The sequence below is a fragment of the Cynocephalus volans genome, chromosome 3, assembly GCF_027409185.1.
Source record: "Cynocephalus volans isolate mCynVol1 chromosome 3, mCynVol1.pri, whole genome shotgun sequence".
NCBI classification, from domain to species: Eukaryota; Metazoa; Chordata; class Mammalia; order Dermoptera; family Cynocephalidae; genus Cynocephalus; species Cynocephalus volans.
The window spans coordinates 25,018,583-25,044,301 of NC_084462.1; the positions used below are offsets into that span (position 1 = coordinate 25,018,583).

A 25,719-nucleotide genomic window follows, 5' to 3' on the forward strand; every position below is an offset into this window, starting at 1 on the left:
CTTTGCAGCCTTGACACCCAATCAGAGCTAGCGTCGGAGCCAGAATGCTGAAGATTCACCAATCACAACTCGGAGGCGGGCCGCAGTGGAGGCAGTGGCGAGAGGGGGCGGGGACAAGGAGAGGGCACGCACAGTTCTCGCTGCCGGGGTCTCCGCCAGCCAATGGAAGAAGCCTGAGGCCTTAAGGCTGTAGGGCGTGGCGTTTGAGGCTCCAGCAACCGGAGGCCGTCCCAGGCCGGGCCAATCACAGTGAGAGGTGGGAGAAGACTAGCCAATCAGTGCGCAGGACAGGCGAGGGGAGGGGAAGGGTGGCGGAGTCTCTCGCGGACGCCGCCGGCTCTCGAGCTGCTGTCAGGAAAGCCGGGTGTGCGGAGGCGGTGGAAGGAGGCAGTGGTTGAAGGGGCAATTCCTGACTTGCGGGGAGGGAGTGGGCAGCAATGGTGATGGCGGCGAAGAAGGGCCCAGGCCTGGGTGGCGGGGTCGGCGGGGGGAAGGCGGAGGCGGAGGCGGCCTCGGAGGTGTGGTGCCGCCGGGTGCGAGAGCTGGGCGGCTGCAGCCAGGCCGGGAACCGCCACTGCTTCGAGTGCGCTCAGCGGGGGGTCACCTACGTGGATATCACCGTGGGCAGCTTCGTCTGCACCACCTGCTCCGGCCTCCTGTGAGTGGACCGACGCGGGCGGAGGACCAGGAAGGAGGGACTAAGTCGGCCTGGGGGACGGCGGGGACCGGGGCGGGCGGGGAGGCCTGGAGACGCGCCGGCTGTGGTGAGAGGGTCGTCTGCCGCAGAGGTGTCGTGGGGAAGGGAAGGGGAGAGAAGGCGAGGCTGGAGTCGCGTTGCGGAGGGAAGGGTGGGGGGTGAGAAGGACACCCAGAGAGGAGTGGAGAAACTCCCTGAAGGAGGCGAGGCAGACTGCGAACGGGGAGGGAGAAAGTGTGGAGAACGGAAGGAAACTCGGGGTGCGGTGGAGGTGGGGGGTAGGGATTTAAAGGGCCAGAAAATGATATATACCTTTGAAGGGAACGTCATGTAGGTGGAAGGCAAAAAGGAAAGAGGTACGCAAAGCTGGCCTCAAGATGAAGGAGTACCTTTCTTCTGGCTCGTGTCCCTCCTGGAGTGTGAGAATGCAGAAGCCAGTTGAATATGGGTAAATTAACCCAGATTGACAGCCTAGAGACAGTGGCAGATAAGGAGCCATGGTTCAGGTTTCAGGTGTACATCTTAATCTTGCAGGACTTTGGAATGCTATCTAGAGGACCGATTTCTTACAAAATCCGATGTTACCCTGGTAGAGAGCTTAACTTTTCCAAAGGTTTGGGGATCTGAATGAGCCGTCCTTAAGTATAATCCTTTACACCTTTAAACTCCTTGATGCTGGTGGTGGCATCAGGTAAACTCTAGATTTGGAAGGAGTGGGGAGGAGGGGACAGGCTTTGTTTTATAATCTGCAGTGGTACCCTTGGCACTCACACTGTATTTGGTCATGCTGGAGCCAATTTAGAGCCATAGTTCTAGCCAAACTCTGATTATATAGTAGGGTTCCCTTCCCAGCCTTAGGGAATTATTTGGTTAGATGCATGATTAACATCTGATATCAGGCCTGGATCTCTGTTTTTTTATAAGTTTGTCGAGGAATTTATTTTGACTAGGTTTTTAATATTATTTTAATACACTGTTGTTTTTGTTTTGTTTTTAACAAGGAAAGCTTTCCTTGTTCTTATGCCTTTAAGATCCAAGGAGTGAGCAGTATTCTTGCATGACAGATGGGAGAACAGAAGCAAAGAGAGGTTTAGTAACTTATCCAGTGCCATGTAACAGTTGTTTTCAGCATTTGTTCTTTGATATTAGTTATGATCACGGCAGACCAGAAATGAGGATACAGGTCTCCTACGATACAATTTGGAATTACTTCTCAGTTTTTGCCCAACTTCTGTTTTATCAACCTCACTCTTGTGTTGTGAGAATGAACTTGACTTTGGTCTAAGTAAAAGCCATTGTGGCCCTTGGGACAGTGATTTAGAACCCTAACAGGAATGTGTCATAAGTTGAGATAGAGATTCAAATGAAGCAAGAGGGTAGAGACTTGAGACCAGGACAAGTACTCAAAGGAGAGAAGAAGCAAAGTTTGGTATAAGGTAAAGTAGAAAGAGAAAGAGCAGATTCCTAAAGATCCTGTTACGAAAAGGGAAATCTGATTATAGAGTCTGGAGAGAAATAAATGGAAGCAGGGGGATAAAATTGATATATCAGAGCTAGGTCCTAGGAGGAAAATGTTAGGAAAGAGTGTTAATTCATTACCACGGTTAGTGGTGATGGCTTGAAACATAAAACTGAGTAAATGGGAAGTGCTGACATCATTATCATTATTTTCTAGATCTTGGTTTAAAGTATCCCACAGATAACATTTCTCTTCTATAATGAAATCCCTCAATCAGGACAGAAGGAAGGCCAAGGGATCTGGGACACATTAAAAACCTGGTTTCTTTTGCTGAAAAAGTTAACTCCTTAAACATCAGTGCACAATGTGCAGAACCTTACCACTTTTCCCTGTGATCCTATTATTAATCTCATTAATGAAAAGTCAGACACTTGTGATATGGTCATGCACTGGATGGAGATGGCTATGGCCTAAGGATTAATTACTTAGTTTAATAGAGAAGTACCGCAAGAGGCCTGGATCTGTCCAGGGTGCATGTACTTCAAACGGTGGGGGATTAGCTCCTTAGGAACTTTAAGTTCCCATAGGACCAAGTAAAAATAATCTACCAGCCCTTTTCTAGATTCAAGAAATTCTAGAAAGGACATTTTTGCTTTAATATTTTGGTAAAGCATTATAAGAATCACTCAGAGTGATTCTTGAAGTGGTAGACTTTAGGGAGCGTATTTTGGTGGCTGGAAAATGAGAAGCTAGGCCAACCCTGTGATAGCAGGACATGAGAGTAGAGTGAAGGATCAGGAGGCTGGGCCAGTAAATAAAGCTGAACCAAAGACACACTGAGATTGTTAAAGAGAGAAATATCAGGAGAAACTTAACAAGAAAGTTGGAGTTTCCCTGGCTGTGACTGCCTGGATTTTGGCAGTACTTCTCATTTGCTAATTGAAATTCTAGTTAGCATGGACTAGGGCAAAGCATATAAACCTTTTAAAGAGGTCCCCCTTTGAGGTACTGTGGGAAGAGCAGGGACCTGGCAGGTGAGCCACATGCAGAATGTGTGAGGCAAGGGACACTTTTTACTGGCTGCAGAGTGAGGAGAGGGCATGCAAAGTCCTGCAGGCAAGGGAGAGGCATGGCTGCATGGTGGCACAGAGACCAGTTAGCATCTTAACTCCATGTGGTCGATTGCCCATAAATTAGGTGGGAAGTGAAAGTTATGGCAGGTCCAGCCTGCACATTCATTCAGTGAGTCAACAAACATTGAGTGCCTATCAAGCCCCAGACATTCCCATCTTCATGTAGCTTACATCCTAGTGGAGGCCATAGACTATAAGTAAATCATTCTATATATAACCGTAGGTAGTGATAAGTGCTATGAAATAAAGTAAAGCTCAGTATGGTTAGAGAGTGATGGGAGCTTATACTGAGATACAATGCAAAGAGAAGAAATATTCTAGGAAAATGAAGAGAATATTGAGGGGGGAAATTGAAATACCCCACTTAGCACCATAGACAGAGAAAGGAGACAGCAGGATTGGCTTTATTTTAAAGGCCAGTTTTCTGTTGACTGTTACAAATCTCTCTCCCTCTCAGGGGGTAGAGTCTTCTGGAGGCAGTGAGCAGAATTACTAGAGTTCCCAGCTGGCTGGTTTGGCTGATTTAGCAAGGTTGACTGTTCCAGCCAAAGTTGAATTTTTTTTTTTTTTTTTTAAAGATGACCAGTAAGGGGATCTTAACCCTTGACTTGGTGTTGTCAGCACCAGTCTCTCCTGAGTGAGCTAACCGGCCATCCCTATATAGGAATCGGAACTAGTGGCCTTGGTGTTATCAGCACCATGCTCTCCCAAGTGAGCCACGGGCTGGCCCCAAAGTTGAATTTCCTAAGATCTGAAGAAAAATTCACATTTTAATATTGGTGGGTGGGTATGACTATTCCTCCATCCCTGCATGTATGAGCTCATTCTCTCTCTCTCTTTCTTAGTGAGAAATATTTTTTCAGCTATAGCCTAAACCTACAGCGTTGGCATGAGGGCCTAAGAAAGGCTGCTAGTTTCTGCTGTTTCTAAATTTACATACAAACTACCACAATTGCAGTTCCCACATTCGACCTAGTTTTATTCATTTGGTTTTCTTCCAGTACCTAATTTCCTCAACCTAGATATGGATCCTTTTAATTTCCCCAATATATATGTATGCTTGTTTGTTTACTTAAATTTCTAACTCTTCTACTAGAGGATAAATCAGCCACTTGAAGCTTAAGATAGGGTAAAAATTGCCACTAAAAAGTCTATTTCCAAAGCAGTGCCTTCAGTGTTCTTTCTTCTGGTTTGCTTCAGTGCTTCTGTGGAAAAAACACTGTTCTTTCAAAAGAAAATGGACATTGAGGCCTGAAATCTCGTTGACATTAGGGATGGGCACTAACTTTGACACCCAGTTTTTTCAGCAAAGTATGACATGCTTCCCTGACCTGGCTGTTTGGGTTCATCCTTTAATCTATCCTTTTTCAGGTCTTGGTAATGGATCCTTGTCTCTTCTACTTCTGCCCAACCTTACTCTGATAGTGGGAGTCAGGATTAAGGTGGGCAGAGTGCTGGGGTGGGTGCCAAGAGATGTGCTTGACAGCTCTTTATTTGTGACAAGTTTCCACCCTCCATGTGCCTTAGTTTCCCTTTCTGGCTTGCTAGCAGTGGTTTCTAGTTGAACCATTTTTATCTCCATAGAAGGAAAGGTATAGTATATTGTTACACTTCCCACTGTGTAACAGAGATGAAAAAAGGATTACTCAAAGCACCGTGAATGCATTGAGAAGCCCAAAGGGTCTGCATCCATCCACAGTATATCGTTGAATAATTCAGTACTTTTCCATCTGTCTGGGTTGGGGAGGTACACTTGTACCTTGCCCCTATTTTAGTCTCATCCCTTGCTCTTCTTCTACCTCATCTTTCATATTCACCTCTGCTAGGCAGAGGTGAACATAGTCTCACTAAATTACAGATTTATGCACTTTATCATAAGGAGCCCATGAACCACTTGAAAATTCCCTAAGGAAGTAATAAATTACCAAAGAGATGGGAGGGAGCGGGGGGTGGGGTGGGGGGTGGAATGTAAAATCGGATTGAGATTGAGCCTGAAGAGGGCAGCTAGTAATGTTATCAGGACTCTACCTGGGTCTGTACAAGAGGACAGCTGTTTATCATTGCTACTGAGGTAGAACACAGGAAGTGGTTTGAAGAAGAATTTAGATTAGGAAGAGGTTTCCTAAAATTAATGAAATGGACCCTGGAGCAGGGTAATAGGAGAGCCCTTCTATTAAGAACTATTGAAGGGCCGGCCCGTGGCTCACTCGGTAGAGTGTGGTGCTGATAACACCAAGGCCCCGGGTTCGGATATTTTAAAAAATATAAAAAAAAAAAAAAAAAAAAAAAAAGAACTATTGAAAATCCCTACTAGAGACTCTTGGTGATTTTTGGGTCCAAGATAAGAGCTAGACTGGTTTAGCAGCTCAGCGGCAGAGGAGTGGAATCCCAGGAGCAAAGAAACAATCTGGAGTTTATGATTTTGAATATCAATATTCAGAGGCAAGGAGTTCCCAAGTCCAAATTTGGCACAGATAAAAGAACTTGGGTGCTGAGTAGAACTGGTTTTTCTCCATTGTTGATCTAGCCAGAACCTTCTTATCTGAGCAGCTGAGCGGATTTGCTGCTTTTATGAAGCAAAATAGAAGCAGAATTTGGGCCAGCTTGAGGTTGATGACCACAGAAAAACAAAAGGTGTGGTATTTGGGGAAATACTAGTATGCTTAATAAAATCAAAGGAGAGGAGGGAGAGAAGGAAAAAGAAAGAGAATTGGGCAGACTTTAGCATCAACACATACAAATGGCTTTACTTGCTGAATAATTCAGAGTACTTCAAATGCTGGTTAGGTGCCCCCTTTTTGTGGGGTGGGTGGTTGGCCTATACAGAGACCCTTGACCTTGGTGTTACAACACCGCGTTCTAATTGACTGAGCGAGCTAACTAGCCAGGCCCCGTTTAGGTACCCTTTAATAAAGAAACAGAAGTAGATAAAGACAAGTCTGGCTGGAGGATTGATTACTAGTAATGTACTTGCTTTCCATTGAAAAAACTTGCCCTATTCTGTCTAATAAATTTATCTGTATTTCTCCAATGCCTGGTTAGAGATAACAGAATGGACTTGCTGTAGTAACTGAAGCCTCTTTCTAGCTCTTACTTCTTTTGCGAAGAACCTGAGAGTTCTGTTGGGGAGACTGGCTGCAAGCTGGAGAGTTGGGTGTGTTTAATTCCAGGCCAATTGCATGACCCTGCTACATACCCAATAAAGTGCAACACAACTAGACTATTTGATTGCAGCTACTGGGAAGAGATGAGTTCTTGCTTCTAAGTTACTTCTCTCAGCCAGCAATGGCCTCTCTATGATTCAGAAAGAGGGCTGGCTGGTTGGCTCAGTTGGTCAGAGCATGGTGTTATAACACCAAGGTCAAAGAGTTCCAATCCCCTTACTGGCCCACCATCAGAAAGAAAGAAATACTATGACTCATAGGTCATGTAACTAGGCCCTCTTCCTGGGCCGCAGAGTGTTGCCTTGTAGAATGTTACACTTCTCTCTGTGTAACAGAGACGCAAAAAGGATTACTCAAAGCACCATGAATGCGTTGAGAAGCCCGAAGGGTCTGCATCCCAGCAACTCCTCTGTTAGGAGGAGAAAACTGGGGTACAGCAGCCATTCAAAGTTAGCTTCTGTCTTTTATTGTAAAGACAAGGAAGTTTCACAAGAAAATTCAGTGGATTCAGTCATTTCTAAAGGACACAAGGACATGGGCAGAGTTACGAAAGTTATCTGTGGCTAAGTATACAATTAGTGAAAAGCTAAGTTGATCAAACTGGCTCATTATCTAAAGTATAAACTCTCCTTAAGCAAAAGTTACATTCTCATGAAAAAATCTAAATACAGTTATCTCTAAAGTTTCTCCCAACAGACAGCTTACTCCTAGCAAACATTTTTTCCACAATTTTCCCTTCAGCAATTCTTAAAATCTCTTAACAGGATTGTTAAAGTATACAATCCCATACCTAAACAGTGGTTACAGTTGATTAGATGGGCTTTTGCCATGCTATCTTTGGGTTATGGCCCCCTACCCAAGGGCTTTTGCCCTATGCATGCATTTACCTGAAAATCCTATTCTAAAATAAAATGAGAATCAAGATTTCTAACCCCTCAACAGTAGAGAATTCTCCCTGCCCCCAAATGTGGCTCTGGTTATACATAATCCCATCTACAGACATCAAGGTCAGAGCAATGCTTTTTGTACTGTGCTGTGGACACATCCTGTTCCATCAGATTCATTTGGTCCAAAGCACCTAAATCACTTCTTATTTTCTCTGCCTTTCCTTCATCCCATCATTCCTCCCCGCCCCCCCCCCAACCCTCCAGTCCAAACTCAGCCATAAGAAGTTCTGTTGTTCTAAGCATCTCCTCTTGATTGATGCCTGCTAGATCCCTCCTCCTCTCCCTAACAAGAAAGCACACCTCCCTGTTTGTACTTTGCTAACAGTTCCTGGTTGTCCTTTCAGGAAATGTCAATGACCTTTTGTGATAGGCTTAGAATCTGTGTTTTTAGTGTAAACAATACGTTTTATTTTTCCTGTGAGCATTTCTCTTCTCCCACTGCTGCATCCTGGAATCACATTCCCCTTGATCCGTCAGTGCCTGACTGAATGCCACCCTACTTCATTGAGAACTACCCTTGTCCAGGCTTCCTGGGTCCTTCTTGTAAGCTCCTGGTGACCGAAGATTAGATCTTATAATTTTTGTAGCCTCCAAGTGCCTACCACAGTGCCTTGTATTTTGGCAAAGTAAATATTTGTTAGTAGGAGGTAAAGGGGAGTACTGAGGTCACAGGGACAGTGAGGTCTGCTCTGGTTAGACTACAGAAAGGCCTGGCATTCTGAGGGGGAAGGGCTTTGTGGTTAAGGTGAGAAAGAGCAAGGGAAAGGGTACAAAGCAGGCTGGCTAGAATTAAAAACAAAACCAAGCCATTAGCAAGAGAGGCTTCAGGAGAGGAAACTGGACTGTCTGAAATGTGATCAAAAGAGAATCTTCAGGGCAGATCAAGTTTAAGAACTTTTGTTAGATATATAGTAACAAAGCCTTGCTTTTGGTTTTTCCTGCACTTATCTTTCCTTGGGGCATCAGTCCTCTTTGCTGTTGCTTGTCTTGTATAAGGATATTTTTAGACCCTTTATTTAAAAGTCTAGAAGCAGAATTGCTGAGAAACGACCTCAACTTTAGTTTCCAGTGTCCTATCCTTTGTTGGATTCCCATAATGAGTAATTTATCATCCAAAAGGGCAGCTGCACTTGACTGTTCACTCCGTACTGTGTCATCTATCCCCCCACCCGCTCCCTGCCCCACCGCCTGCACTTGCACTAACAGGTACACTGCCATTCTTCCAGACTTGGCAGGAGCACTTTTATTCCATGTGTGTACCTGTGAGTGTGAATGTAGAGGTTTTCCCCACCTTCTTTATGCATTTTTAGGATTTCCATTTTGCAAATTTTGTTGTCACTTTCTTTTCCCTTTGCTTCCCTGATGACATCAGCCAGGACACTATTCTAGATATACTTTTATTTTAACATCTAAGTTTGCCCATTTTTTCTTTCTTTCTTTTTTTTTTTTTTTAAAAGATGACCGGTAAGGGGATCTCAACCCTTGGCTTGGTGTTGTCAGCACCACGCTCAGCCAGTGAGCAAACCAGCCATCCCTATATAGGATCCGAACCCGTGGCCTTGGTGTTATCAGCACTGCACTCTACCGAGTGAGCCATGGGCCGGCCTGCCCATTTTTTCACATGACAGTAAAAGTCTAAAGAGACCCCATCAGCTGAGACTGTCTTTCTTGCATATGTCTGTGGTCTTTCACTCCTGGTCCCAAGATCTAGTTTATTTGTTTTGGTTTAGCTAGTTTTGTTTTAATCTGATGAGGGCAGTAGGTCTAGAACAGAGGAAAACTTAAGATGTAAGGAAATCGAGGAACCTAGGAAGCCATGCCTGCCTTAGCCCCAAGCTTCCCCTGTTAGATCACCCTGAGACTGAGCTTCCAGTCAAGATGGTGGAATAGACAGTCCCCAGCGTCACTCTCTCCCACACATCAACCAATTTACAACTATAAAAAGCAACGACAGCCAAGCTGGGGCTGCTAGAGCTCAGGGGAAGAGGAGGAGAGATCTACAGAGTGCATGAAGGCAGGAGAAGCCACGATGAGAGAAAGAAAAAACTGCTCCGACCATTTCGTGCCATGGCTGCTATAAGGCTGGAGCTGCTGAGCGCATGGAACAGGAGCCAGCAAAAGCTGCAGCTGTGCCCTGCAGATGCTTGGAGGCAGCAAGGGAAAAGAGGTCCTTAGTGGCCCCCAGGCCAGCAAGACCACTAATAGGGTTCCCAAGGACCCACATAGGAGCAAGGAGCCACAACAACTGAAAAAAATGAGCCACTCAGAGGCTGATGAGTCATCGCAAAGGATTGGTGCATGGCCCATTCCATGGGAAGTGTTTGCAGCACTGGCAGTGGGGGACACAGGCCCACCAGGGGAACACTGGGGCACAGCAAGGACAGCTGATTGGCACTCCAATCAGTGAAGGACCACTCAGAGGAGACTGGTCAGGAATACAGAATTGCATGGGGTGCAGCAGTTTGATGAAAAGACTCAGGCCCAGATCAGAGTTCTACACAACCCAGGTATACTGGGTCTCTGGAGAGCCAGAGGTACCTTTAAAGTCAACCATAAAAACCTGAGCTGCACAAAAAGCCTTCTTTAGGAAATCAGCAGCAAAGCAGCAATTTAGCTAAACCAAACACCTCAAGTACTGGTCCCCACAGGAAGTTCCCCCATTTTAGAAGTAACAAAAGACAAAAAATTAGTTCAGGCCCAGGCACACTGCCAGTGCCTCGGGGCCCACCCAGGGACATGAGGTATGGAGTGGGGACTGGACCCCCCCCCACTACCAGGCACACCTCCAGTGCCTTGGGGCCCACCCAGTGAACTGAGGCTTGGAGCCCGGGACCAGACCCCCCTTCCACAATCAGGCACACTGCCAGCAGCAAGGAGCATGCCAAAAACATCACCTCCATATGGGTAGCCCACCACAGCCACCACAATAACCATGGCTGCCGCAAAAGTGGCTAGATACCACAACCACTATGCAGATGGTCTGCCAGGCACTGGAGTGCATTGATACAAGAGAGTCACTAGCAGAGAGCAAAGAAAAGAAGAGGATATCTCTCTCCACAAAATTCATTCCAGAGTTACAGAATTGTCTGCTTTATGATTATATTGGGGGACCTGAACACACCTCTCAGCATTGAACAGATCATCGAGGAAACAAATCAACAGAGTAACCATTACTCTTTCAGAAGGAGAGAAGTAATCTAGGGTAATTAGAGCAGGGGAGGGAGAGGGGGATGGGAGAGATTGGACAGGGGGCATAAAGAGTAATTACAATTTGTAACAATATATATGCTAGTAATATTGATTTGATCAACATGTCAGCATTGAAACCCAGAAATATGTATAATCAAATATGATTCAATAAAAATTTTTTTTAAAAAAGAAGGAAAAGAAAGAACATCCCTAGACCAGCTGAGTGGGGCAAGGAAGCCTTCTTTTCTGCTGTAATCTCCACAGGGATTCTGTAGGCAGAACTGGACTCATAGGAGTTAACAGAACACACAGAGCAGGCACAAAAGCATTGCTACAGGATATATATTTCCAGCCCGTGCCAGTCTCATATCTCATGGTTGAACTACTATTTCCTGCTTTATTGAAAGATCTAAGAATAAGAAAGTCTGGAATACTTTTCCCCCAGAGATGCCTTCCTGAAAGAGAGGGACCCTGTCCATCCCTACCACCACTCCACCCTTCCGTGTAGGCAAGAAGAGGGCAGCCAGCCTAAGGACTCTGGTTTTTGTCACCAAATCTTGTCTTTGTTAGTGTTATCAGGAATAGTCATGGGGCTTTCATTTTCTGTCTTCCCTCATGCTTGGGGGATTTGTGTTGTGGGCTCTGGGACCTTGGGGATTTGCCACAGGTCTAAAACAATGATAAAACAGGAAATAGGAGTGTCGCATATCTGAGTTCCTGAAGTATCCCCTTGGCCTGCAAGCTGAACACTGAAACTGGTGGGATCTGAGCCAGGCCAGAGAAGCCTTCTGGATGGGCAGACTCTGCCTTTCCTCTCCAGAATGATGGAGATCACAATATATTCCTGACTCTCTCTTGCCTGCCTCTCATTAGAAGTCTCCAAAATAGTCTGTTTCCCTTCTTCCTGGAAATAGAAAGTAGCTTCAGGTAGGGGTTCTGTCTGAGCTTGGTTTATGTGCTGCTGTTTTATCCTTCCTCCCTTCTCCTCCCATAAAGAGATCTGCAGTGCTAACAGCATTATACTTCTCTTTCTTTTTTTTTTTTACGAATTCATTGGATGGGTTTAATAGCAGACTGGACACAGGTTATAAAATTAGCCAGCTTGAAGACAGGTCATTAGAAAATATTCAAGCAGAATATAAAAGAATAAAGAATAAAAAGTTTTTAAAAGAATAGGACATAAAAGATATTTGAGCTCTATCAAAACACCAATATTCATGTAAATGTAGTGCCAGAAGAGAGGAGAGGGTTTATATAAAGAAATAAGAGCCAAGAATTTTTCTTGAAAGACCATGACCCACAGAATCAAGAACTTCGGAGAACCCCAAGCAGGATAAAACAAAACAAAGCAAAGCAAAACATAACAAAACAAAAAACAATAAACAGCCAAATCAAATCAACAAACAAAACAAAACATCATAGATACATCAAAGTTGAACAGCTAAAATCCAAAGATAGTAGGAAATCTTAAAATTATATAGAAGGTAAGATATGTTACAGTCAACAGAGAAATAATAAGATTGATAATACTTTTCCAAAGAAAATATAAAAGCTAGAAGACAATGGAATGACATCTTTAAAGTGTAGAGGGGGGAAAAAAAACCTGGCAAAGTAGGAAAAAATTCCCCCCAAAATAAAGGTGAAATAAAGAATTTTTCAGACAAACAAAAGCTGATGACAGTCATTATACTTCTCTTTCTATTTCCCACAGGAGAGGACTGAACCCCCCTCATCGTGTAAAATCTATCTCCATGACAACTTTCACTGAGCCTGAAGTAGTATTCCTGCAATCCCATGGAAATGAGGTGAGTGCCACTGATGGAATGGTTAGAAGGCTGTAGTTTCCTATCTGCCCTTGGAGCTTTGCCTCAACATTGTAGAAAAACCCTACAGTTTTCTTTTTTGGTTGAGTTTCTCTTAATTTTTTAGTATGTAAGATTTCTTGTCTTAGGTATATTTGTATATTTATAGAATCTAAGTTACTACAAATTGTGGTTTTTCTAGGCCCCATGTGAGAAAGTCAGGAACATATTGTGATCTCCATCATTCTGGAGAGGAAAGGCAGAGCCCGTCCATCCAGAAGCCTCCGCTGGCCTGGGGGCTCAGATCCCAACAGTTTCGGTGTTCAGCCTAGAATATCTCTGTAGGGGGTGGCGCCTGGGCACTCGGGGGGAAAATGGTAGGAGCTCCACATTGATGAGCATTCAGAACTGCCTGGGCCAACCCCTCTGAGTGAGATCTCTTGGACCTGGCTCTGTTCACTTGAGCCTTTACAACCCAGATTTAAGTCCATGTCACATACTTGAAAGTGAGTTAAACCCCTTCTCCAGCTAAATCTGCTGATTGGAAGTTGCCACCTTTGCTGGTAGCAGTAGCCCTAGCTTACAGGCAATTGGCTTAGAGGATGCCATCAAGGGCCACATTATGTATCACAGTATATAATTATAAATTTATTTTTATTTATCTAAGGCATGGCATCCCCATTAGATTATAAACTCTGTGAGGACAGTGGATCATATGTGTCCTAGGACCATGTCCATTCTCAATAAATATTTACTGATGAATCAATTAGAAGTGATATCTATCATATTTCATGCTTTCTGTTGCAACTCCTCTGTCACCTAACTCCATTCCTTTAGGTTTGCAGGAAGATTTGGCTAGGTCTGTTTGATGCTCGGACATCTTTAGTACCAGATTCCAGGGATCCTCAGAAGGTGAAGGAGTTTCTACAGGAAAAATACGAGAAGAAGAGATGGTAAGGGGGGAGGAAAGAGATTGCTGTGAAGACGTGTGGACAAGACATGCTTTGTCTGATAGGCCTGTTTCCAGAGGGGACTTTGGGATTCTCACAAAGGCTAGACTCGGGTTGAGTTTGCTCCACTCGGATTCAGTTAAGGCTAAATTCTGACTTCAGATTGGTTACATCTTCATGAAAGGACAACTTGTTCTCAGTCACTAACCCTGCATATTTGATGTCCCCTCTTTTGGGGAGACAGTAGACTGATCAGAGTGGGGAGGTGGGCCTGTGGGAGTGGGAGTTTGTTTTTATAGCTCAGCTGATCTTGTGTATGGGGAGAGGTGGGTGGAAGTGCACATCCTGTGCCTTTATACTCTTAATTCGTTGCTTCCTGATTTAAATGTATTCTGTTTTCCTGATGAAGAAAACGGCATCTCCATTCTCTCTTGCCTTTTCTGTGTCCAGGTGTCATGTCCTATTGTTTGATCTTTGGGGTATATGCATTCTGGGGGTTAACTATAGGTGGAGAAGAAAAAGCAGAGAGCAAGGGGATTGACATGGATAAAACCACATTTTGGAGTCCCTCCTAGGCATGTACTCAGGATTAAGAAGATACTTCTATAGTTGGGACTGCATACACTGTAGTGGAAAGGGATTTTATCAGAAGTAGCAGGAGCTTGCAGGATACAGAGATAGATTGTGAACACTTAGAAGATGAGGTGGCAGAGACCTTTTCAGTGGGACTGAGGAGGAATCTGAAAAAACACCCAGAAAATAAAAAAAGGGGGACCTTGAGTAGGAAGTTGGAAAACAGGATCACCTGTCTGTCAGCATTATTGCATGTGTTTTTTACCTGAAACCCAGATGGTTTGAAGTGTCAAAAGGAAGAGGGAAAAAGTAGGCACAAACCTGAGCAAACTAAACATTCCTGTAGAAAAATAAGCATCCAGACACTCAAGGGGATGTTCAAGGTAGGCAGAACTTTGCCAAGTTGCTAAATTCCTTTTACTTCAAAAAAAAAAAGTTAATAGAGAACAAATGAGAAAGGACCTTGATTCCTGTAACCTGTGTTTTCCCAAGCACCTAAGCTGAGCTGAGCATGGTCCAAGGTTTTACTCCTCTCTTTACAGCCTAAATATTCTTTCTCAAAGGTATGTCCCCCCAGACCAAGTCAAGGGGCCCACTTTTACCAAAGGCAGTGCCTCCACTCCTGTGCAGGGCTCCATCCCAGAAGGGAGGCCCCTGCGGACACTTCTGGGTGATCCTGTGCCATCTCTCTCAGTTGCTGCCTCCACCTCAAGCCAGGTAACTCTCATATCTGCCCTTCACGTTTATGTTGAGATTTGGAAGATAGGGGTATCAGTTTCCTAGATCAAATCTCCTGAACTTAGCAGACAACAGTACAGGAACTGTGAGTTGGTTCTCAGACCTTCTCTTACCCATATCTTGCCTTTGTCACCTCTGGACCTTGTATCTTTTGGAAGACAGAACCCAGCAGGAAGTGGTATTTAGGGAAGTCAGAATATCAACTCTAAACCTGGCCATTCTCTCTAAGGAAACAGAAGGGGCTGGGACACTGCTTCCAATACCTGGGAAAGATGGGGAGCTAACAGCTCCAGGGGCACTGTTGGGCACCATTTCTGTACATCTCAGGGTTCCCTTGACTGATGTGCTCTAAAATGTGTGGTTCTGGGAGCTGGTGTACTGAGAAGGTAGAGGATGACATGAGGAATGAGAAGGGCTGAGGCAACTTCTGCCCAGGAAACCTCTCAGTAGAGGGCAGTTACTTGCTCCCTTCTCTCTCCGCTTGCCTATCTGGGAGGAGCCAGGAGGGGTCTGGGTTGTGTCTGGGATTCTAAGTGCCATATGCAATTCCTTCTCCCCAAGTCTGTCAGTCAGTCTCAGGCGCGGACACCACAGGCCCGGAGCTCCCAGCCACCCCCACCCTCCTCTGTCAAGAAAGCCAGTACCGACCTGCTGGCTGACATCGGTGGAGACCCCTTTGCTGCTCCCCAGCTGGCACCAGCTTTTGCTGCATTCCCAGCCTATGGGAGTAAGTGGGACTCGGGATGAGAACCTCCCTACACCATATGTACCTGTAGCACAAGAAATGCAGTCTCTTGGGGTGACCAAGTTTCCCGTGGCTCTAGATCTCTTCACGTAAACAAACATGATGGTCATTCTGAAACAGCAAGGCTGGGAGGGTTGGTGCTGAATAAGCACAGCAGAGATTATGCTTGGGAGTTTGGCCATAAAACATAAGAGTTGGGGACTCCTAGTACTTCCTTTTAGAACAGTGGGAATAGCCTGTTTGTTACTTTCTCTCTCTATTAAAATGGGAAGAGGGAGATTACCATGTGTTCCATATCCCCCGCCCTCTTCCCAAAACTCAGCAATAGTCAATAGAGAGTTCAGCAAAGAGGTAGTTTCCCTTTTTCTTTTCTGAGTCCCTTCCCCTACCCTACAAAAAAAAAATTTTTTTTTCACATGATTCTGCCCCAAACTAGGCCCTGAAAAAAATGTTAATGCTTCATGGAGTAAGGATAAAAGATGGCAGGAAGTGAACTTGCAGGCCTCTGGATGCCCCTGAGTGGGTCTAGCTCTCATAGCCAGGCCCCACCATCTCCTTCTGAAAAGGACCCTATGGAAAGGCAGGTGTCCCATGAGAGTGGCCTTTGGCATTAGAAGCTATATTATCTAGATATGCATGTACATTTTCTTATTTTTCCTCCATAGGTCAGACACCTTCCCATGGGGGCTTTGCCAACTTTGATGCCTTTGCTGGTAGCCCCAGCTCTTCAGCATTTGGAAGCATCCCTCCCATTGGCCAAGCCCCGTTCCAGGCCCAGCCAGCACCCGCAGGTAAATTCTGCCCCACTGGTTTTCTTTCTCTCTTCCACCAGCATCCAGTTGTCCACATCCACACATCACCCTTCATTCATACCGCACCAACCTAAAGAACCATGCGAAGGAGACAAAGCACAAAGAGAAGCAGCTCCAGGAAGGGATGAGAGTGGGCTGACACATTCTTGTCAGGAAGAGGGGTTCCATGTTCGGTTTTTTTCACATAAGGAAAATGGCTAAAATTGCAGGCAAGAACTGTGTAGGTTATGCACGAGGAGATTTCCGACAGGGAAGATGGAACACCTGAGTCCTGGAAAAATTGAGACAGACATGACTTGTTCTCTAACGTGCTCTGATTATGTGGTATACTGCCCCAAAATGTCAAGGGGCTGGGTCAAAGTTCAGGGTAGTCTCCAGAAGTCCACACCCATCACTATAAGAGCAAAAGCCTGTAAACTCTGTGTTGTGTTGTTTAGAAACTGGCCTTCTTAAAGCATTTAGTTCCTCCCTAAGCTCCCAGACCTCGAGTCTTCATAGCCTTTGGGCTGCCCCTCTTCCTTTGAACATCCTGGATGCACACTTGGGCAGCTGGAGTGCTGTGAAGGCCGGACATCTGGGGACAAGCCAGTGACTTACACTCTCTCTTTCTCCCTTCTCTCACCCTTTCCCTTCTACACCCTAACTGCCAGCCAGTCGGATGCTAAGTGGAAGTTACAGCTTTGGTAAGTTATTCTTCCCACCCCACAGCCTACCAAAGGTCTTCCGATCATAGAGTTCTGAGGTCTGGAAGGAATCTTTAAATGTAGCCATTTTACAGATGAGCCATTTTACACATTTTACAAAGTGGCAGAGCTGAGACCAGAGCCCAGAGTTCTTGACTCTCACTGTGCTCACAGCCTTCCCACTGTGCCACTGTGAACTGATTGGCTGCTTTTGTTTTTATTTATTTATTTATTTATTTATTTTGAATGGGGACAAAAGACATTTTATATTGATAAAAGTTAAAATTCACAAAGAAGTTTTCACAATTATGTACTGAAAATAACTGACAATTGTTTTTTGTTTTTTTGTTTTTTTTCTTTTTCTTTTTAAAAGATGACCAGTAAGGGGATCTTTAACCCTTAACTTGGTGTTGTCAGCACCACGCTCTCCCAAGTAAGCTAACCGGCCATCCCTATGTACGGATCTGAACCCGTGGCCTTGGTGTTATCAGCACCACACTCTCCCGAGTGAGCCATGGGCTGGCGCCGTACCTGACAATTGTAACCTTGAGATTCATAAGCAAAAACTAGACACAATGAGAATTTAATAAACCGATGGAGTAGGAGACTGTAATACACTCTCACAAGATTAACAGATAAAGTAGACAAGTAAGAAAGTAGACAATTTAAGTAAGCATTTAACAAGTTTGATCTAATAAATAAAAGTAGAACTTTGTAACCAACAGACAGAATATATATTATTTTCAAACAATATAACCCTTTTATAATTTGACCATTTATTAAGAAACAAAATCTCCATAAATTCTAACAAATAGAAATTGCACAGGTCAAGTTATGTATGATAAAAGATATACTAAACAAAGCCTAAAGGTGTGAAACAGAAGATACAACAGGGAAAACAGACAAAAGTTAATATCCATAAATTTAAACTCTGATAAATAAAAAAGAATAGAATAATGGACAAGAGATACAAGCAGATAAAGCCCAGAAAAAAATATGAAAATATCCTTAACTACTCAGAGAAATACAAACTAGGATTAGATAATTTTGCACATTATATTGGCAAAGATTTTGAAGATTGATAATGGCCACTGTTATGTTGGGAAATGGAACCGTTTGTGCACTGTTGGCAGGAGTGTAAATTGGTACAGGAATATCCAGTTTTGCAAGAGAGATGCGTTCTGGGAATGAGAGCACTAGGTGAAACAGCTTATATAAGTCTGTTTTAAATTGGACCCTTCAGAAATGCACAATGGATTGCTTTTAAATCTACAAATCCTAGCACAATGGATTGCTTTTAAAGACAGAGCTTATGGGGCAGACCCAGAGAGGAGGAAGACCTCAGCCCCACAGCCATCCCAGGCTTTGAAACCTTTGTCCAGTATCCGGTCATCTCAGAAAGCACACAGTCTGCAGGCAAACCCAGAGCCAGCCAGTGTTTAAGAGGATCCTGCCATTGCTAGGTGTTTTCATATAGCATGTCCGTGAGGAAGGGAAGATCTCCACTTGGCAGCTGAAGAAACTGGCTCAGCTTGGTCAGTGACTTGGCCAAACTGAATGCTGATAAATGGCAGACCCCATTCATTTCCCGCCACACCACGATCATGAGGGTGTTCCTGTGAGTGTGACATGAACAACTCTTGGGTATGAAGTAGGAAACTTGAGAAGTGGGTGGCTCTTCTGACAAACTTGGTTTTATTTTTATATTTCTGAGGGGGAGTATGGAGAGGGGAGGTTTCTAAAACTACAGCTTCCCATGAAACTGCTATAAGGCATGTGTACAGATAAGGAGCATTTGAAAAGCAAACCAGATCTGTCACAGGTATTCCTAGTGGCATCAGCCTCCTGTGAGAAAGTGCTGTCTGTGTAGGGACAGACCCCACCTGGACTAGGGACAGCTGTGCCCCCTAGTGTCCACATGGAGGCACAGCATGCCCTACAGCCCCAGGAGGAGCAGTACTTCTCCCAGCATGGTGGGGTTGAAGGCCTGGTCCTCACTGAGGGAGGAGCAGTACTGAAGAATCTGACCCATCTGAGGAGAGGGAGCTGGATTTGCTCAGAAAGTCTACAGATTCTGAGTCAGTCAGGCAGGGGAAAGGCCTGAGGCCTGGAGACTCAGTAGAAGATCAACACCCGCCTGCTGGCTTTCCAGCCTGCCTTACATCCTGTGTAGAGAGATATGCACAGTGCACAGGAGGAAGCTTAGAGCCAGAACTTGTTCCTCTAGAAGGCCTGGGCATTTGGGAGGGAGGTGGCAAAGGAGAGCACTGTCCTGCAAGCACTGACACTCATGAGACGAAGCTGGTCTTCAGGACCTGGCAGCAGGTCAACACTGGGCACTCTCTTCCCTGCCGGATTCTGAGCTTGTCCAAGTTACAGCCCTGGTCGTGTATGCTTAGTGTCTGGCATGTGGAAGAGCCCCTTAAAAAGGATAAATAGAGCTCTTAGAAAAGGAAGAGCATGGAGATTCAAATTACAGTTCTGGGACATTCAGAAAAACCCAAAGCTTTACTGACAAGGAACCAGGCTGTGGTTTTACAGGACCAGGGAGCAATGAAGATTTTAGAACCAGCTTGGCTTTGCCTTTTCCTTGTCTTATGTCTTTATTTTTCTTTTTTCCCTTTTTCTTCCTCTTGTCTTTCCTTATGAGTGTTACACCCCACCCCTGAATCCTTTCCCACTTTCTGCAGGGTTTTGATCCCATCAGCTATCTTATCTGAATTTCACCTCCCCTTTCTCTGGCATATTCTCTCTTTCCTACAAATATGCTTGATTTCCCATCCTACAAGATGTTTCTGCAGTCTTACCCATGCTAGTCTATGATGTCTTGCTTTCTCTTTGCAGCCATGCGTCTGGAAAGAAGAGCCTGTGGTCTGGACTTAATTCATTTGTTATTTTCCTGTTTTCCCTTTTTTTCACATTTTTATGGCATAATGTACATATTGTTCTGCACCTTGACTTTTTTAACTCAGCAGTACTATTAACTCTTTTTTTTATCAGTACATTAAGAGCTTCCTCATTCTTTTTTATAGGTACATAATAGTCCCTTGTATGTACAAGGGTACATTAAAAAGTTTATGGAAAGATTTTTATTATCTTTTAATTGTTTTCCCACAAACTTTTTGAAGTGCCCACGTATGTGCCATAAACTATTTAATCAGTTCCCTATTGATGAATATTTGATATGTTTCCAGTGTTTTGCTTTTAAACAGTACTGCAGTTAATAACCCTGTATGTGTCATGTTTACACATTTGCAAGTTATGTCTGTAAGAAAATCCCTAGAAGGGGAATTGGCCTGGTGGGTACATAATTGATACAAAAATAAGCAAAAGCATATTGCCACAAATATGTCAAATACCATGAAGGAAAAAGACAGGGTGCTCTGAGAGGAGAAACCCAGGATCAGATTCAGATTTTCAGATGAGAAGGTCCATTTGAAAGACATGTTTCTGTTGTGCCTGAAGGATGAATGGGAGTTAGCAGGCCAAGGCCTTGGATGGGGTCTCTTGTTGAAGGTAAAAGCCGGAAGCTGAGGGTTCAGGGGGAGCTCTTGTTCACTTGTTTTTCAGTCTGAAACATCCACTGTGTGTTTCATTGAGACTTGTCTTGTCTCTGTGACCCTGGAGGTAGTTTCTTATATTACAGTTGTATGACAGGTATAGCATATGATACATACCTCATATTTGTGTTTTACTTTACAGATTTTAAAACCCTTTCACTTATTTCAGAGAGTCTTTACAAGCACCCTACGAGAAGGCAAGAAAATAAATGGGCTCAGGAGAGTGAGATGGTTTACCAGAATCAGAGCACGTGGTAGCAAGTGGCAGAGCCACAACTAGATTCCAGTTCTCCTGACTCTACTGATTTAGATATTCATTCAGCAAACAATTACTGAGCACCGTTATGTGGCAGACACTGGGCAAAGTTTGTTTCACTTCAGTAATCTCAAGTCTTTCAGCTCTCATAAAAATAAAGCCTTTTTCCATTTGTGATCTCACTTACCTTTACAGCAGTCCAAAGTGGTCGACAGGGTTCCACAATATAAATGAGACTGTGAAGCATAGATAGAGGCCTTCTTAAAATAACAGAGACTCAGGCTTCTTCCCGTGAGATGAGATTGCCTGGAATTTCCAGAACTCTTGCTCCTCGGGCTGTTTTGTAAAACTTCCACGTGGGGCCTTCCCTTGGTGCTTTTTCTTTGTGGGTATGAAGACGAGGGTGGGCAGGGGAACCTGCAGTTAGCCTGGTCCCATGAGCAGCATGCCCAAGCTCAGGGCATCAGGAGTCTCCTGAGAGAAGGTGGCTCATGGGAGAGGGGACACTGCTGACAGTGGAGACTTGGGCTTCTTAGCTCCAGTGGCACGGCACAGTCCATGAGTCTCCTGAGGGTCTTGAGACTTGCCGTCCTTCTCAGCTCCTCCACCTGCCCCTTCATAGGACATAAGGATAAATGCAAATGGGGGCTGGCCGGTTAGCTCAGCTGGTTAGAGCATGGCCTTACAACACCAAGGTCATGGGTTCAGATCCCCATACCAGCCAGCCACCAAAAATAAATAAATAAATAAATAAATAAATAAATAAATAAATAAATAGAGAGAGAGAGAGAGAGAGAGAGAAAGAAGGGAGGGAGGGAAGGAAGGAAGGAAGGAAGGAAAGAAAGAAAGAAAGAAAGAAAGAAAAACAGACCTTTCCATCTCTGGAGGGGAAAAAGGGACGTGTAAGCCAAACTAGAGTGGGAAGGAAGGTGTCCTGACACAGGAGGTGCTGCCTGTCTCTCAGCACTGGCGGCTTTGAGCACTTGGAAGGTTGAAAAGAGCTGAGTCATCACCATGAGAGTTCTCTGGGGGACAAGCCCTCCTGCACTGGGTGGTCTGTGGGAAGATGAGCTGGCTCAGGGAGCCCCGTCGGTGCCTCTCACACCATCACTCCATCTCCCTCCAGCACACCCCACCTCCATCTCCTTCCCCACCCCTCCCATCCTGGCTCACCCCAGCACTCCCCGTTTTCTTTCCTGTGTTGTCCAGGGAGCAGCCAGGTGGCTCCATTTGGTGCCACTCCTCTTGCACCTGCCAGCCAGCCAAACAGCCTCACAGATATGGGCAGCCTCCTGGGGCACGCGGTGTCAACCGGAGGTATCCGGAGCAGGTAAGTCTAGCCACTGGGACTTTGCCTTAGGGCAGAAGAGCACTGGCCCTGCTGTCATAGCCACTCACCTCCTCCTGGCCTGCTCTCTTCTCCCTCACTCACCCTCCTCTGCCTTCTGAGAGCAGGACAGCTGGCTGTCTCCTGGTCCCTCACTCGGCTCGTTGCCTTGGTCCTGGAGAATGGGCATGCTGACTTCTCTCCCTGTGTTGCAGTGTCTTCGGAATAGCCGGCCAGGTCCCCATGCTCCAGTCTGCCACGACTGGTGGCAGCAGCAGCAGCACAGGGCTTGCTTTTGGAGGTGAGTCCTTCCTGTGGAGACCCAGGGAGAGGATCCAAGGCCAGGAGGAGACTGGGGACTCTGGACAGGGAGGGGAGTGGAGAGAGATGCACACCACGGTTCAAAGGACTGCTAAGTCATCACAGGATTAAGAAAATGAAAAATAAAATAACCATCTGTTTGTCCCACCTCTCCCTTTCCTCTCTGGGCAGCCTTTACCAACCCTTTCACAGTCCCTGCCACCCAGCCCCAGCTGCCTTCCACCAACCCGTTCCAGCCTAACGGCTTGGCCCCAGGTAAGCCACCAGCACTGGCCCTTGGCCTGACCTTTGTAGACTCTCTCTGGGGCACAAATCCCCCCGCAGATCTGTCCTTTAACCCTGCATCTCACATCATCAGGAGGAGTGAGGCAGCCCATCTCCTTCCCATGCCCTGCCTTCCCCAGCCCAGGCCGGATACATTTGTAGTTCCAGGCCTCCTAGTGGGCTGAAAGTAGAATCACCCAAGTCACAGAATCAAAGTTTTAGAATTAGAAAAAACAGACTGCTGCTTACCTGAGCAGGTTCTCATGATTGTTTTAGTGTTGCCTAATAGTGGCAGTGGTTATCCTGTCTCCAGCCCTTAGCCCTTGGCCTCTGGGTACCCAGCCTCTCTCCCTACTGTGTTCCAAGCTTAAACCACCCGAAGCCGTGCCCCTGTTCCCTGCCCTAATTAGCCAGAGTCCTGTGATCCCCTCTCATCCTGGCCTTCCCTAGCTTCTGCTTTTCTCTCCTCAAATTCATGCTCATGCCCACTCCCCCACCCCCACCTCCCTATGGCTCTTTGAAACCTGGAGGCCAGGAAGAGAGAAGAATAATAGCTACCAGAACTGACCCATGAGGCAGGACCAGTGCTGATATCCATTATTTAATTTTCACAGCAGCCCTGTGAGATAGCTACTGTCCCATTTTAGAAATGAGAAGACTAAGACACAGAGAGGGTTGAACATTTGCTCTAGTTTATGCAGCTTAATAGGTAGCAGAAAGCTGGCCCCCATTCTGTGCCATGCCCATGTTCATGACTGCTGTGCTGTCCAGGCCCAGCCCCTGTGGGTGGGGTTGCAGGAGAAGCTAAAGAGTTCCAGGTCTCATTTGGGGTACTTCCACTGGGTATCTCGCATGAGGGAAAAACTATAACCAACTTTTTATCTTGGAGGGATTTAGGGAGAACTTCTCCAGCTCACCTTCAAGAAGTTCTCCTGAGCCTCCTGTCTCTCACTCCACAGGGTCTGGCTATGGGATGAGCAGCGCAGGGCCTGGCTTCCCCCAGACAGCGCCAGCCACCGGGGCCTTTGCCAGCGCCTTACCAGCACCACTGTTACCCCCTCAGACCTCGCTGCCTCAGCAGCAGAATGGTAAGGGAGTCCACATCCTCCATTCTCACCTCCCACTCCCCTCTCTGTGCCTAGACCCCTACATTCTCAGGCATCTGAGCCACCGCCCTTTTCTACTGGTAGGGAGACTAGGGAAGCAACAGGCCTGCCTGTGGACTCTGACTGCTCCCTACCTTTATTCCCCGTATTTAGGAAGGCCCCCTCTTGCTGTCCACCTCGGGATGTAGCGAGTGCCTAACCTACAGGAAAGGGGTGGAGCAGCTCGGCACAGCACAAGGGGCTGGGCTCATGTCAGCTGAGTTATTGCTCTTGCCTCCCAGGCTCTTCCTTCGGGGACTTAGGGTCAGCCAAGCTGGGTCAGAGGCCACTGAGCCAGCCAGCCTGCATTTCCACCAACCCCTTCATGGTGAGTGGCACTGTGGCATGGGACTGTGGGGTGTGGTCTTTCACTCTGGGGGTTGGGAACAGAATCCTTCCAGAAGAGAGTGATGTGAGGTAGAATTCATACCCCCTTCTCTTGAAGTTCTGTGCTGTCCAAGCCTGGGGTGAGTGAATTAGTTATTGGGCCTCAGTTGTTCCAGGCCCTGTCATCTCCCTCATTGCCCCACCTCAACCCCACTGGCCTCTTTTCTCCCTCACTTTCCCACCTCCCCCAGCACAGGAATTTTGAAGGAGAAGGGGGATCCAAAACTATATTTCTTCCATGGCTTCCAACTCTTCTCCTCTGATCTAATAATTTGTTGTTGTTTCTTTCCAGACTGGATCCTCGTCAAGCCCATTTCCCTCCAAACCTCCAACCAACCCATTCTTGTAGTACTGTGTCCTTGGGGGCCTCTGCCCTGCTTTTTGGGGCCGTTCTCCTCCTCAGAGTTCTGGGGACCACTTGCCTGTGGGTATTTCTGTGGGTCTGAGAGCAGAATGGGCCCTGTTTGGCAGGGTGGGGCTGTGGAGATGGTGGATGCTTTGCTTGGGGCTTACCGATGAAAGGCAGGAGGCCCAGGAGGAGTGAAGGCAGGGCCTGGCCTGGAGTAACGATGGTGATGTATTTTTTTCAAATTCTTAGTTATGATGACAACCCTCCTCCTCTCCTGCCCTCACTCCCAGCCCCGTGGGTGGAGGAAGTTGGGGACACAGAGTGACCATCCTTCCCCCATGGGACAGTTCTTCCCCACACCCAGCTCTGCAGCACAGCGCCTCATGCATAGATGCACAGTGGGGAAAGTAAAGATGAGGTGTGGTGTCGACGGGAGGCAGTGACCAGACAACCCTGGGGCCCAGGAGACCTGTGTGGCCCGAATGCCGTGGTGTCCCCCTCCCCGTGGTTTTGCTTCCCCGGCTCCACTCCCTCATCCTGGGCCGTCAGGATGAATAGTTTTACCTGCGTACTTACACACGCCCAACTCCTGTCAAGCACTTTAGTTAGCCATTGGTGTCATGTTTGGATACCAGTGTTTTATATTTATACATAGAGAATTTTCTAATATAGACTATTATATCTATATATACACATACACATACATACATATATATACATATAAACATATGCACACATATACACATCCAGCCATGTTCCCTCTCCCAGACAGCTCTTCAACGTGGAGAATGGGATGAATCCCCTTCTGTGCCTGGACCGTCAAAGCTGGATCTCCAGGTGGGGAGGGGGAGGACAGCCCTCCTGACCACCCCAGAGCTGGGGCTTTTCCAGGGAAAGGTTTTCTGCAATTGGCTGGGGTTTTTTTCTTTCCTTTTTCCACATGCCTCCCCTGCCCCCAAATCTCTGTACCAAAGCTCATCGCAAGCAATGTTGGAAAAGAACCGCGTTTGAAAGAAAAAGAAAATGGCTCTCGTGGTCTTCCTTTGGGCCAGCTTGAGGGGCTGCAGGTTGAGGAACATGACAAGCCTCGATGTGGCTCTGCTGGTCTGGACTGCCTGAGTTGAGGACGATGCTGCCATTGGCCAAGGATAGGACTCACTGCCAGACAGAACCAGTCCCTGTCTGAACCAACTTGAGTCCTGTGCTAGTGATAGGAAG

General features: G+C 46.0%; 1 protein-coding gene across 1 annotated transcript; it reads left to right on the forward strand.

Moving 5' to 3' along the window:
- The first annotated feature begins 339 nt into the window (after nt 1-339).
- On the forward strand, nt 340-25,500 carry AGFG2 (ArfGAP with FG repeats 2). Its single transcript, XM_063090469.1, has 13 exons — nt 340-658; nt 12,301-12,394; nt 13,229-13,344; nt 14,478-14,631; nt 15,214-15,379; nt 16,063-16,188; nt 16,860-16,892; nt 21,918-22,038; nt 22,251-22,336; nt 22,528-22,611; nt 23,580-23,708; nt 24,008-24,093; nt 24,445-25,500. The coding sequence occupies exons 1-13, from the start codon at nt 438-440 to the stop codon at nt 24,499-24,501; spliced, it is 1,473 nt and encodes a 490-aa protein (XP_062946539.1). The 5' UTR covers nt 340-437; the 3' UTR covers nt 24,502-25,500.
- The last annotated feature ends 219 nt before the right edge of the window (nt 25,501-25,719 follow it).

Bases quoted from the DNA above. Each gene is read 5' to 3' on its own strand.
- AGFG2 (XM_063090469.1), top strand. From the start codon at position 438: ATGGTGATGGCGGCGAAGAAGGGCCCAGGCCTGGGTGGCGGGGTCGGC. The intron at 13,345-14,477 runs GTAAGGGGGGAG...TCTTTCTCAAAG, and splicing joins AAATACGAGAAGAAGAGATG to GTATGTCCCCCCAGACCAAG. The intron at 16,189-16,859 runs GTAAATTCTGCC...CCTAACTGCCAG, and splicing joins GGCCCAGCCAGCACCCGCAG to CCAGTCGGATGCTAAGTGGA.